The following is a 14,481-nucleotide window of genomic DNA, read 5'->3' on the forward strand; positions in this document are numbered from 1 at the left end:
GGTGCTCGTTGCCGAGGCGACCCGGGGCCGCAGGCGCTGTGTTGCGCGTGCGCCCGGTGTGGACCGAGGCTTCCCGCATGAATCGGGAAGTCGCGGCGCGATGCTCCGAGGGGTATCCCTGCCTTCGGGAGGCAGAGCTTTAGGCCCGTCGGACCGCGGCATCCTCCGGGAGATTCTTGAGCTCTCCCTGGATACGCCGCCCTTCGGTGGTCGATGGTTCCGGCATCGCGCAGAGTAGTATCGCTGCCGCAGCCAGGTTCTAGCCGACCCCACTAGAAGCCGGTGGCGGCCTTGCCCTGATGTCGTCGGCAATGCGGTGCTGGATGCCCTGGGGTAGATGATGCGCATCTCCGGCCGGAGCTTGGTCTGCCCATTCCTGCCCGATGTTCCGCCGGAACGGCTCAAGCGTTCCTGCTCACTCGTCGAGCCTGGCCTGCATCTCGCGGATTTGCTCGAGTTGTGCGTCCTGACCCCCCGCAGGGACTGGGACCACAACTAGCTCCCGAAGGATGTCAACGCGAGGCGCAGGCCTAGGGGGATCACCGTTTTCCGGTATACCAAAATGGTTGCCTTCGCCGGGACCCCCTAGATCGACGTGGAAACATTCACGACTTGGGCCGCAGTCCTCGTCGCCGAAGCTGCGGCTACCGTCGAAACAATCGGAAAGGCAGTAGTCACATGCGGTCATGAAGTCCCGCATGGCACTGGGGTTACCGAGTCCGGAGAAATCCCAACAAAAGTCGGGCTCGTCTTCTTCCTCGGAACACGAGGGTCCGTAGGTCGAGACGGCCGTCAGCCGGTCCCAGGGTGACCGCATACCGTACCCCGGAGGGTTTGGACATGCCTCTATGAAGGCTTCCGCCGAAGCGAAGTCGCTTGGTGGGTCGAGGCTGAATCCAAAAGGCACGAGATGGGGATCGGTCGGTACCTCTTGGTCGACGGGCGGTGACGAAGTCGCGTCAGGGACGGACTGCACCGTCGTCTCAGGTACGAGGGTGACGCCCAGCAAGTCCCTTGCGAGCGTGCTGGCGTCGTCCGTCCGCTTGGAGTTGGCGTGTTGCGGGGAAACGGCGCTCGTCTTCGTCTCAGACGCGAGGTCGACGCCCGACGTGTCCCCCGTTGGGGAGTCGGCGCCGTCGACTCGCTCGACAGCCGACGAGGTGCCGCCTCCTGCTTGGCCACGGTTGCCCCGCCTCTTCCTCCGTCGGCGGGGGAGGTGACGGGACAAACTCGGATGTTGTTCTTCCGCCACGTGGGGAAGACGTCGTTGATTCCGCCGCCGCCGGGCGGGCTGACGGCCGCCATTGTCGCTGTCGCGCGGCGGAGGAAGGAGTATCATGTCGTAGCTGCCGTCGAGAGACATGAACTCAAGACTCCCGAAACGGAGCACCGTTCCGGGTTGGAAAGGTTGCTGGAGACCACCCATCTGGAGCTTGACGGGAAGCTGTTCGTCAACACGCAGGAGGCCCCTACCTGGCGCGCCAACTGTCGGTGTTTCGACCCCGGGGGTCCCTGGACCGACGAGTAAATTGTCGCCACGTGTCCCAGCCCAGATGGGTCGGCGCGAGACGGAGCACGAAGGGGGGAAAGGAAAGGAGGAGGCAGGCAAGAAAGGGGGAACCCGCGGCCTTCGTGTTGTCCTGCGCCCAGGTCGGGTGCGCTTGCAGTAGGGGGTTACAAGCGTCCGCGTCGGAGGGAGCGAGAGGCTTACACGCGCCGTCCCGTTCTCCCGCACGGCCAACCTTCTCGTAAGAGAGCCCTGGACCTTCCTTTTATAGGCGTAAGGAGGGGGTCCAGGTGTACAATGGGGGGTGTAGCAGTGTGCTAACGTGTCTAACAGAGAGGAGCTAGCGCCCTAAGTACATACTGTCGTGGCAGCCGGAGAGGTTTTGGCACCCTGTTCATGTGATGTTGTGGCCGTCGGAGGAGCGCTGGAGCCTTGCGAAAGGACATCTGTCGGGGCTGTCGAGTCCTTGCTGACGTCTACTTGCTTCCGTAAGAGGCTGAGAGTCGCCGTCGTCATGGAGCACGCGGGGCGCCATCATTATTTGTTTACCGGGGCGAGCCAGATGGGACGCCGGTCTTGTTCCCCATAGCCTGAGATAGCTAGAGGTAGGGTAATGATGGCCCCCCTGTGACGTGGTCGGTCCGAGCCCTGGGTCGGGCGAGGCGGAGGCTCCTCCGAGGTCGAGGTCGAGTCTGTCTTCCGAGGTCGAGGTCGAGTCCGAGCCCCGGGTCGGGCGAGGCGGAGACCGTCGTCTGAGGCCAGGGCTGAGTCCGAGCCTTGGGGTCGGGCGAGGCGGAGTTCGTCGTCTTCTGGAGCCGAGGCCGAGTCCGAGCCTTGGGGTCGGGCGAGGCGGAGTTCGTCGACTTCCGGAGCCGAGGCCGAGTCCGAGCCCTAGGGTCGGGCAAGGCGGAGTCCGTCATCTTCCGGAGCCGAGGCTGAGTCCGAGCCCTGGGGTCGGGCGAGGCGGAGTCCGTCGTCTTCCGGAGCCGAGGCTGAGTCCGAGCCCTGGGGTCAGGCGAAGCGGAGTTCGTCGTCCGAGGCCAAGACGGGGGCCGAGCCCTGGGGTCGGGCGAGGCGGAGCTTCCTATGGCGCCCGAGGCCGGACTTGGCTGCTGTCAGCCTCACTCTGTCGAGCGGCACAACAGTCGGAGCGACGCAGGCGGCGCTGTCTTCTTGTCAGGTCGGTCAGTGGAGCGGCGAAGTGACTGCGGTCACTTCGGCTCTGTCGACTGAAGAGCGCGCGTCAGGATAAGGTGTCTGGCGATCCTCGCATTAAATGCTCCTGCGATACGGTCGGTCGGTGTGGCGATCTGGCCAAGGTTGCTTCTCGACGAAGACTGGGCCTCGGGCAGTCGAAGGTGTGTCCGTTGCTTGAGGGGGCCCTCGGGCGAGACGTGGATCCTCCGGGGTCGGCTGCCCTTGCCCGAGGCTGGGCTCGGGCGAGGCGAGATCGTGTCCCTTGAGTGGACCGAGCCTTGACCTTAATCGCACCCATCAGGCCTTTGCAGCTTTGTGCTGATGGGGGTTACCAGCTGAGATTAGGAGTTTTGGGGGTACCCCTAATTATGGTCCCCAACAAGTCTTCACCGCAAAGTGGACCATAATCACGATGTTTATTTCGTTTGGGGACAAGATTTACAAGTTTCCCCTGCCTGCCTTCCTCAAGACCGTTTTCTGGTGGGGACCCCCCACGCCACTACAACTGCAATCGCAAAACCAACACTGAATCCCATTCCAGCAAAAAGAAATAGCCTGATGTCTACGGGATTCTTCTCCTTCTCCGAATAATGTGGCACCGCATTTGGTGGTGTTGCGTTGACACTCTTTCGACATTGGAGGACCACACAGACCATCATTTCCAGCAAACGAGATGTTGGAGAATGTCAAAAAATGAGGCGATTCTGGTATGCTTCCCACCAGCTGGTTGTCAGACAAGTTCAGCGCTGTGAGGAAGTCCAGTGACGTTAGCTCCCGTGGGATCTCCCCCGAAAGCTGGTTGGAGGATAGGTCCAAAGCCTCTAACTGGCTCAGGTTTCCGAGCCGGGATGGAATCATGCCTGTGAGTGAGTTATGCGAAATGTTGAGCCCGTGCAGCAAAACTAGCTCCCCAACAGCTTCTGGGATGCCACCTGCTTGGATGGGGTGCGCCAGCGTTCGGCGGAAGGATTTGCGCCGACACCATCCTCCCCGGCGAACTTTCCGTCGGAGAGTTCGTGCTCTTTGTCTTCAACCTCCCCAGCGGGTTGGTGCTGCCGATCTTGCCTTTCTTCTGCTGGAGGTGCACGACCTCGCGGGGGCGGCGCTCTTCCACCGGTGCTTAGCTTCAAAGATGTTCATCAGCCTTGCGGTGGTGGAGAGCGAGCTGGGCTGCGGCTCCGTCTTCCACGTGAGCTGGTGACCCGCCTCTTCCTCTAGCATTCGGAGGAAAGGGTGATCACCAGCCTTGTGAAGGTTGGAGGCGAACTTCGGCTACGTTGCACCGGCCAGACCGCAAGCGCCGTCTGCCGCCGAGCTTCCAACTCCTTGGCTTGGATGGTCTTGTCATCACCCCCGTAGGAGGACAGGGGCGAGGTCCTCTTCGCCATGGCGCACACGCTGAGGTGGTCGCCGCCGCTGGCAAGCCGCTCGGAGCTAGCTTTCAACGCGACCCTGCTGGTGCAGAGTAGTCCATACCTGTAGAGTAGAGATGGAGCTAGGACTCCGCTTGAAGGCGGATGTAATAACTTTTGCTTTTTTAAGGTACTTTTGAGTACTATTTATCAAACAGTATTAGCACTTATCTGTATACTATTCGTCCATATTGTGTGTGGTGTTACCGACTCCTCCCTGGTACCCATGTGGTCCCCCTAGGATGTAGGCTCGACGTGTCGAGGCTGGATACCAGTATACCTAGGAATGAGTTGGCAATGGCCCCTAGGAGGTAGACTCGACTGGGACCCGGACCTGCACACAGCTTCGGCTAGGGAGCGTTAGTAGTACACCCATAGTACCCATCGTCTGACATTAGTCATCCTTTGATATATGCACGAGACCTGCAAGTTTTAGTCTGGGAAGCCAAGTTGTGTGTCCGGACCCCCTGGACCACGGTTCCAAATACTAGGACACCCGTCACAAAGTGGTGGAGCGTGCAGGCTTACGGTACGGGACCAGGCTAAGCGGCTACACGACTCCGAACCACCTCAGGGGACAAGTATCCATTCTCTAGAGCCGGACCCCAGGTTGCCGGACCCACAGGACTATAGCTCCAAATACTAGGGTGCCCGTCACAGAGTGGTGGAGTGTGCAGGCTTTTGGATACGGAACCAGGCTAAGCGGCCACACTGCTCCGGACCACCCCATGGAACGAGCTCCTGTTCTTTAGAACCGGTCCCCAGGCTACCGGACCCCCTGCTTTCGTAGAGGGGTCCTAAACTGCAGGCCTGGCTACTCAATTCGAATGTCATCATGCCAGGACAGATGGGAACTGTGCAGGTGGGTTAGGTAAAAAATAATATCTGGGACCTGCTGGATAAAACCATGGAGGCAGGAGGATAAAACTGTCATAGGAGCATATACGAGGGGGCAAATCTTCTCTTTATAACTCGACATGCATGGGTGCAGACCAACAGGCCGGGCTTATGAGGGCGGACCTCACCGGGCTGGCGTACACGTATGCGCAACCTAGTTACAAAAGGGAGAAAAACTCAACCCCTCAGACTTGCTCCTATGGATAGAACTTACAGAGATGCTCCAGGGGTTAGGAAGAGGTGCTCCAGCTGTAGCAGGGTGGTTACCCCCGGGTCGGCACATTTCCGTCACCTTGAAGGGTTCCTCCCAGCTGGGGGGGCGTTTACGGAACCCTCCTTGGTTCAGTACTATGCACGAACCGTTAGTAGCGCCTGGGCGCCTGGTTGCAACGTGCATTTCGGGTCGCTGCTTGCCCTCTGCGTTCGTCGATGGAGTCCACATCCTTACGCTGTGGCCGCTCCTGCACAGACTTATCAAAAGACTGGACCCGTGGTGAGTCCATAAGGGTTTCCGGTGGAAGGCAGGCTTCAGCCCCGTAGGTTAGGGAGTACGGGGTCCCCTGGGCGGCCCGTCTAGCTGTCGCCACCGGAGTAGGAGTCTCCGGTGATGACATCCTTCAGGACCCCCTCGGGTGACTGATACCCGAGGTCCCATTCAGCCGCGGCCACCTCGCCGTCGTCGACCCTTTCCTTGCCAGGTCAGCGACGAGGTGGGGAGCCGTCCTTGGAAGACTACTCGCGCCGCTCGCTGACGCGTTTCGCGAGGTCGATGATCTCGCGACACTCCGCGGCGCTGTGGCGACTGTTGGGGTGCACAGGGCATGAGCCGCTGTTACCCCTCGGCGGCCGTGGGCGCTTGTTGTGGTCGCCCCGGCCCCCAGTTGCGGTTGCGACGACTAGAGCGGTGGACTGCGGCTTCTCGTGGCCGCGACCCTTCTTTTTCTTTTTACCGTCCCGGGGGACGGCACCCGAGCCACCCGTTTGGGCAACCCCGACGTGTGGTGTCGAGTGCCATGCCCGGCCTTCGGCGGCCCTGGCATACTTGTCGGCCAGGGCGAAGAGTGTGGTGACAGTCTCCACGTCATGCGTGGCCAACTTCTCTAACATTCTTTCATCACGTACCCCCTGACGGAAAGCAGTGATGATTGAAGCATCTGAAATACGAGGTATGGTGCCTTGTACCTTGGTGAAGCGGGAGATAAACGTCCGGAGAGTCTCTCCAGGTTCCTGCCTCACTCCGTGGAGGTGGGCCTCCACACCGTGTTGTTGATAAGCGCTGGCGAAGTTCGCTGTGAACCGCGCGCAGAGCTCTTCCCAGGAATAGATTGATCCTGGGGCAAGATTCATGAGCCAAGTCCGGGTAGGCCCAGACAAGGCGACATGAAAATATGTCGCCATCACAGCGGTGTTTCCACCTGCTGCTGTGATAGCGGTGACGTACACCTGCAGAAATTCCGACGGATTTGACGTACCGTCGTACTTTTCCGGCAGGTGCGGCCGAAACTTGGATGGCCAGGACGCCGCGCGAAGGTGATCCGCGAGAGCGGCGCAGCCCACGCCGGCCAAGGGGACACCCGCCTGGAACTGGGCGCCCACTGGGGTTTGCGGTGCTACCGCAGCAAAGTCTTGATCGAGGTTGCGACCCTCGATGTTTTGTCGGCGCTCCCGCGCCCTCTCTAGAGAGACTCGAGCGTTATCGCGACCCTCGAAGTTTTGTCGACGCTCCCGTGCCCTCTCTAGAGAGACCCGGGCATCCCCCCCATACGCCTGCAGTTGAGCTCTGCCCAGAGGTCGTTGGTCTGTGCACCCCTTACTGAGGGTGAGCTCACAGACGTTGACGCCTCATGTTGGCGCCGGGATGACCGTAACCTCGATCTGGTCGAGCCAGAGTGCGCCATGCCGAGCAGTCGGTCAACGTCGTCCCGCCACTGCTTCATGGCCCCCGGTGAGGCCGTGGAGCTTGGAGGGTGACGCAGCAACTCCCTGACTGCAGACAATGCCCCCGGAGCCGCACTCGACGGAGTCCAGGATGTCTGCGCAGTTGTATGCTGCTGTGCAGCGCGCACAACAGCAATGCCCGGCACTGGGCGGTTAGAAACCTGCGATGTGGAAGAAGCAGCCTCCTCCTCCACCAGGAAATCCACCGAAGTCTCGGCGCGATGCTCGACGATTTGCACCATCATGCTGAGCAAGAAAACAAGCAAAAACCTAAAGTCAAGCCCCCTACCTGGCGCGCCAAATGTCGGAGAGAAAATCTCCAGCCGGGTGGCGAAATACACCTGTCCTAAATCCTAAGATGAGGAGGGGCCTAAGCGTTTTGCTTGTTAGTTAGAAAATAGGGAGAACACAAGAACACACAAGGATTTAGAGTGGTTCGGACCGCCGGAGTGCAACACCCTACTCCACTGTGTGATGTATTGAGCTTGTATGAACTTGTGAGCTTGAGCTGGGTCTAAGTGAGTCTGTGTCTAAGTTGACCTTTTCCTTTTCTTTTTTGAACGTTGTGTGCCTCCCCTTTTATAGCCCAAGGGGGGCATGTACAAGGGTGCTGAGCCCCGACATGTGGGCCCAGGAACATAACGGATGTAATACTTGGAGTAACTAATGTTCGTTGCTGGAGCAATCTCCTTGCGCCCTGATATTCGCGATCTGTGTAGCTTTGGCGTGCAGGGGAAGCCTCCCTAACAACGTACGAGTGATGATGGTCACAGTGCTCCTCGCAGCACAGGCGTACTATTTGGCAATGGACTAGACAGACACGCCGCCTGCAGGATGGCCTGGACGTCACCTGCCAGCGGAGTGGACAGGACACATTAAATGCTGAGGCAGCATATCGCCTGTCAGCGAAATAGTCAGGCAGTGCGTCTTCTCTGCAATAAATGCAGAGACCGCGCGGCCCAGAGGCCTTACGTCAGGCTCCGCCCGCTGGCTTACGTCACGGGCGATATGCCACGTGACAGCATCAGACCTCCGCCTGAGCGGGGAGCGGAAGTGTACATGGTATGGTCCGGACCCCCGTCTGGCCTTGATTAAGGCCTGGGTATTCTTTGTCCCAGAATCCCGGGACTCTGCTGAGGGTGGCCCGAACCCTACACAAAGAGGTCCGGGACCCGTCCCGAGGGTCCGGTCTGTACCCGCGGAGGTCCTGGATCCTACCCGGAGGCCCGGTCCGGATATATTGGGGTCCGACACTTTCCCATGGGGTCCGGACCCACCGTTGATACCTTGGAGGATATTGTCTTCCCTGGCCACGTGGCGACCCCAGAGCCGTCCACGTGGTGGAGACGGGTACTGTTTACCGTGCGACTAAGGATAGCCGCATGGACAGCGCAACTTCATGTTCTAGGGTACTGACAATTACTTTGGAAATCATAATCTTCGGTGAATAAGTCGGTGTGTTTGTGAAAACTTCTGATTTCAGGTTCTTTTAGTAACCAATTAGTTGCATACAGAGCTACGGAACTGGATTCTACGTGTGGAAGGACAAGAGGGCATATCTAAGATTCATGGACTCGAGCTATACCAATTTCGCAGCATTTCTGTTCTTCAGTGTCAAAACTGCTGCTTCAGCAAAGGCCTGTGCAGCTCGGGCCTCTGCTTCCGCAGCTTCTGCTTCCCTAGCAGCTGCTTCAGCTTCTGCCATGATAGCCTCTGCCTCTGCAACTGCATGAGCAGCAGCTGCCGCCGCCGCCTCAACAGTCATAGTTGCCATACGGACCAATTCAGCATCGACTTGGGATCTTGTAAGGGTTCTACTAGCATCACTCCCTAATTTCAAGGGTTCTCTTTGCACGTCTTCCAGCAAACTAGGTGCTATCCTGTACTTCCGATTCACCTGCAAACTCCCACAGGGTAATGCTGAAAAACTCAAGGTTCTTCAATTTTTTTAGATCAAAGGCTCAGCACAGCTTTATTAGAAAGTGTACGAAACAAGGTTCTTCAATTTGAGAACATGCAACTTCTGATTGGATCAAAATATGAACATTCAGCAATGGAAGATGGGTCACAAATCGAGTAGTGCTGAAAATAGCATTTATAGTAAGATCAACAGGAAACCTGCAGCCTAACAAAAGATTCTACATGAAATTGAACAAGAAATCAATGTATCTAACAGTGGAGTGTTGTGCATTACTGAACAAAAACTCAGTGTTTGCTAATACTGATTAACATGTTTGGCACTGTAATAATAGAAAGAATAGAGTATGGTGCATGATTGATCAAGTCTACGTTTGTGCATCTTCTAGAGCACATGCTTATGCCCAAACATATGGGTCATGATAAACCTTCATATACTTGAATTCATAAACATGGCACATGAGTTGTCCCAGTTCGATGAAAACTAGGCTTCTCATGGTGTTATGTGTTGAAGTGTATAAGTGGATTGGCTACCTTCTTTCATTAGCTTAAACTTTTGGGTTGAACTGGTTAGTGCGTTCACTCTAACATGGTATCAAAGCCAGAGATCTCGAGTTCGAATCTTGGTAGAGGCTTTATGTGTGCCCCCGCCCATTTATTTCCACGTTTGCATCTTTCTCTCTGGTGGGAGAAGGTTGTCAATCCACTTATACACTTCAACATTATGCACAAATTTTACTTATCTTGGAGTACAACACCAGGTGATGTCATGAGAATGCACTAGTGTGGTGGCCGGTGGTTGGGCACCCAGTTGTGGTGCTGTAGGATCAGGGTTTGAACCCTGGGTTTCACAAAAGGCCCCTCACGTTGCAACTGCTTTCAGAGATATACATGGTTGCATCCTGGGAAGTCAGCTGGCCTTCTTGACCCTGTGGTTAAGGTTTCTCCTTAATACAATGCCTTGGGGGAGATCTTTCCTCCAAGAAGAGTTTTTTTAGGTGAGCTGATGACATTAATTGAATTTACTCACGTGATATCACCTAGTAGTTTCATCTTTAAATTAACTTCATTTCTCATAGCATAAAATGATGTAGGGAGCTAAAAATCATATTTACCTTCAACAATTTCCCACTGGTAGCTAAATACTTCAGTTTTGCAGACAATAAGTGATCAAAATCACTAGGTGGCCAATATTGCTCCTACATAAAACCAAGGTAAGAGCCTGATTGTGCACATAGAAAATAAGACGACCATGACCTAGTTCACCAATAACTTTTATTAGCAAATAAGAAAGAACATGATGATTTCAAAATGAAATCAGAACTCTGCGAGAAGACAGTGCAATAGCTAACGCTTTGGACAACAAGAGGAAATCTAATCTAATTAACTAGACATGCTTTTTTATTGGATTCTACTATTTGATATCTATGATATATAACTTTTATACAGTCAGATCAGGTGTGCTGAAGTTCTGTTTCTGGCATGACAAGTGTTCACTGATTATTTAGATGTTTATGATATATAAACCGATGCAAGTTTTTTCCCTGTAAATGTAGAGAGCCTGCTTTGAACCCGTGATCTGGTGACTCAGCGAGACAGCTCTCATCACTACACCACGCCTACCCTTCCGATTTGGGCAAAATCATGGGTTCATGACGGTTGGGTAGCCACGTAGTTGACTTATCATACACTTTTGTCAAAAATAAGAACAATACATTTACTATTAACAAGATATCATGAGTATAAATTTTTTTGGCTGACTAATTACAAACAGAAAAGGCAAATAATGTTGACGTTCAAAAGTAAAGGAAAATGGGAACGTAGACAGACCATAAATAAAGCATATTGTAAGTCTATAAGTTCTAGAAAGAAACAGAAACAAGAGAAGAATGTACACCTCTATGTAATTAGCAATAGTAGTTCTGTGGGACCCTGTAGGCTCATTCAAAGAAACAAAAACAAGAGAAGAATGCACACCTCTATGTAATTAGCAATAGTAGTTCTGTGGGACCCTGTAGGCTCATTCAAGTTCTTTATAGCCTCCATTATAATATTGTCTAGCCTGCATTAAAGCAATAGTAAGTGAAGACTTCAGTCTATCTAGTTTTCTATTGAGATAATGAAGAGAGAGAGGGAGATAAGCTAAACGGCACAATTATGTATTATTACACATGCATATGTAATCACCTTGAGTGAGATTTCTTTGAATTTGAAGTATTCCATCCTTCAACAGACATTGATACTATGGGCTTTACATCAACAATCTCATCATCAACCTCAGAAGTGATTGTGCTCATTGCCAACAATTGGTCATTATTCTTAGGAGCAGCTCGGGTTCTCCTCGTGGAAGTTCTCCCCCTGTCACGAGTACTCGATGAAGTGACAATTACATTCATGTTGCGCCATTTGTCCTAAGTAGTGATTAATAAAAAAGGAACATATGAGCATTAAGATTGAAGATGAATCTAGAAATTTGAAAACCAAAAGACACATGATTTCAAGGAATACCCAAATATGGCAGTCCCTTCACTAAATCAATCTTACGTAAAAACGAGTGAATAGATTTAACCTTTAGGTCAACATTCGAGCGGTAGCGCAATGTGGAGCTAAGTTCTGGATCATTCAATATCATGCGCCAATTTCCAACTCCATGTCTGGCTACTCCAGCTCTAAGAGCAGCCTCTTCCTCAGAAGTCCACCTCTGTTTTGGAGCCCCCATGCGTAGGCCCAGTCTTTTTAGTCAAATACAATATTATGAACACGAATGCATACCTTCTAACCTGGATTGTGAAATTCAATCCATTAAAGCATTGTAAAACAAAAAAAGAATATAGCCACTGTTGTACTATAATAGATTAACACTGCTGCAAACATTGAATCATCTGAAAACTCAATTCCATGAATATTTTGGCAACAAACAAATCCATAATGTGCAAAAACTTATCACAAATAAGTTCTTGTTTTAATATGTAAAAGATCCTGCCATGATTGGCTAAAGAAGAAAATCAGGTTTGAAGTACAACTTAAATATACCGAATATTGGAGAGGGAGTCTAATGTACAACATAAAAATATGTACAGGCCTAGAAATTACTGAAGATATTTGCTGATTTCCAAAGGCTCCATTACTGTTCATGAATAGAGATTATGATATCCATCGTAGTATTACTCCCTTCGGACAAAAGTGGTGTTATAGACATCGGCACTGTCCTGAATACATAACTTTGACTACTAGTTCCTGTCGTGATATATTTATGAATGATTTGCGGACCAAGATTAGGTTGGTTCTTTGCACACAACCCAAAACATCACTTATCTGTGACTGTGTGGGAGTACATATGAGACAAAATGGCATAAAATGGCCTCTGTGATGTGACCAAACAGAGCTTCAAACTAGAGCTTACAAAGCAAATTCAGAACTGCCTTTTTTTGTCAGAGAAGTGGTGAACACCAATCCAATCATATCTCAATAAGCTTGTGCATTTCTATTTAATAATTCCATTGCTATGCCAGCATGAACTAACCTCCTATGGTACCAAAACAAACCAATACAAACATTGATGTAGGACATAAGACAACATGGGAGCATTGAAAGGAACTGCTTAACCATCTCCATTTCTTAAACTCCATGGGTGCCCTTTCTAACAAATCCAAACAAACTTAACAAATTATCAACACAGGAAGATGGTGAGTTCAGGGGCAGAGCCAGTAAAGTACATGGGTGTGCAAATGTACAATGTTCGCCCGATACTTTCTGCCAAAAAATCGCAGTTGGTACGCATAATACATGTATACGCTTGCAATAATGCAATTAGATCAGATCCGAATATACAAATACCCATATAGGTTAACTTAGGGTTCGGGTGCTTGGTTTCTCACAACTGGTAGGGCAGAGAAGGGATCCACATACCTAGCGGGCGCTCGTCGTTGGCGAAGGGCCCGAGAAAGACCTGGCGAAGGCACCGACGAGGCTAGACCTGGGCGCCTGGTATAGGACGGCAGTTGCGCCACGCGCAGGAGAGAGAGAGAGCGGCAGAGCCAGAGCGCACACGCGGCGTGAACGGCGGTGAACGGGCACCGGGGTACGCCCGATTTTTCCCTCCGCCGCGGTGACAGCAGTGCGCGCAGTTTTTTTTTATTATATTAGCCTTTTTAGATGATAGCTGAATGACCGTGCGTTGCAACGAGAATATATAATATTAGTATACTACGATAACTTATATATAAAATGTGTGTTATACCGTTACGAGAAAATGTTTCATAATCAATTTGTGATTCTGGCCATACATAAATTTTGTTATTTATAATATATCTGTTTCACCACTACATTGAAACCATCAGTATCATGCAGACTTCGATATATGTCACGCTCTGTATGGTCTCATCATTGGAGAGCACGTTGTTGGGGTGAAGGCGAAGCCGCTACCCTTCGCTCGATGCCTTCGCCGATCTCGCCGCACCAACGGAGGTAAAGCGACCGGCAGTTTCCACCCTTCGTCCAACACGCCGCAAGACGAAGGCCTACGACGAGGTCGCTCCGTCTCGCGGCCTCGTCCAACACGAAGGCCCACGCGGAATTCGGCTCATTGTAACAGGCCCCGGTCGGCTGAGTGTATTACGGGCCCGATTTGTAAAGACTTTTCTGTAATGACAGTCTGTAACCCTGCTTTATTGGAATATTTCGGGGATGACCTAGGCGCCTGAGGGCACATGCGTCCTTAATCCAAGACGCTGGGTACTCAGGCACCTATAAATACCCCTGCACAGTGCCCTTGAGAGACTGGATTAACAGAGCAATTGCCTTCCTGAGCTAAAACCTTTTTGCATTACTTTCACTCCCCCGTTGGATCATCTTGCTCGGGGGAGCAAGTTCCAACATTTGACGCCCACCGTAGAGCCCGAACCCACGACCACAAGGTTAAGAGCCTTGTGCTCTACCGACTGAGCTAGACGGGGCGACCTCGTCGTAGGCCTTCGTCTTGCAGCGTGTTGGACGAAGGGTGGAAACTGCCGGTCGCTTTGCCTCCGTTGGTGCGGCGAGATCGACGAAGGCATCGAGCGAAGGGTAGCGGCTTCGCCTTCGCCCCAACATTTGCCCTCTGAGGGACCAGTTCGACTATCGCTAGATGGTGGAGATGCTGCCCTCGTGGCGAGTTCCAACATTTGGCGCCCACCGTTCGTGCTACGAAAAAACCACCCGCGATGGCACCCAAGAGAGCTAGCTCGAAGGCAGCCCCATCCGTTGACGAAGCAGCGAAGGCAGCGCTGTTGGCCGAGAAAAAGGGCAAGGCCCTTGTCGACACCACCCACCAAGAAGCCTGCGAAGACGACGCACTCAGCAAGAGGCAGCGCAATGAACAACCCACACCCGAAGGCAGCCTCCGCACCTGCAGCTCCAGAGGACAGCCGCAACCCCCCAGGCTTCGCTCTACCGGAGGGCGCGGACGCCACTGAGGATGGCGAAGCCATCGGCGTTTCAGCAGAAGAACAGCTACAGCTGCGGGCCTTGCGCATCAAGAACCGCAACCTCCAGAAGGAGAAGGAGATCCTCGAGGCCAAGCGCCAACGTGTCTCTGCGCAAGCCAAGGTGCGCCAGATGATACGTGACGAGGAG

The 14,481-nt window shown here is 53.0% G+C and overlaps 1 protein-coding gene across 3 annotated transcripts; it reads right to left on the reverse strand.

Moving 5' to 3' along the window:
• Positions 1 to 8,374: 8,374 nt before the first annotated feature.
• Positions 8,375 to 12,993, reverse strand: LOC542124 (single myb histone 6). Of its 3 annotated transcripts, none has more exons than XM_008675199.4 (6): positions 12,778 to 12,993; positions 11,438 to 11,643; positions 11,056 to 11,279; positions 10,846 to 10,930; positions 9,984 to 10,067; positions 8,375 to 8,848 (listed from the first exon to the last, which is right to left on the reverse strand). In XM_008675199.4, exons 2-6 carry the CDS (start codon positions 11,585 to 11,587, stop codon positions 8,531 to 8,533), a joined length of 861 nt encoding a protein of 286 aa, XP_008673421.1. In that variant the 5' UTR covers positions 11,588 to 11,643; positions 12,778 to 12,993; the 3' UTR covers positions 8,375 to 8,530. The 3 variants fall into 3 exon arrangements, with proteins under 3 accessions (XP_008673421.1, XP_008673422.1, NP_001105226.1); XM_008675200.4 differs by having other exon boundaries at positions 8,391 to 8,848; positions 11,438 to 11,569; positions 12,778 to 12,978; NM_001111756.1 differs by having other exon boundaries at positions 8,393 to 8,848; positions 11,438 to 11,648; positions 12,778 to 12,876.
• Positions 12,994 to 14,481: the final 1,488 nt, after the last annotated feature.

Source organism: Zea mays, chromosome 3 (genome assembly GCF_902167145.1).
Source record: "Zea mays cultivar B73 chromosome 3, Zm-B73-REFERENCE-NAM-5.0, whole genome shotgun sequence".
NCBI classification, from domain to species: domain Eukaryota; kingdom Viridiplantae; phylum Streptophyta; class Magnoliopsida; order Poales; family Poaceae; genus Zea; species Zea mays.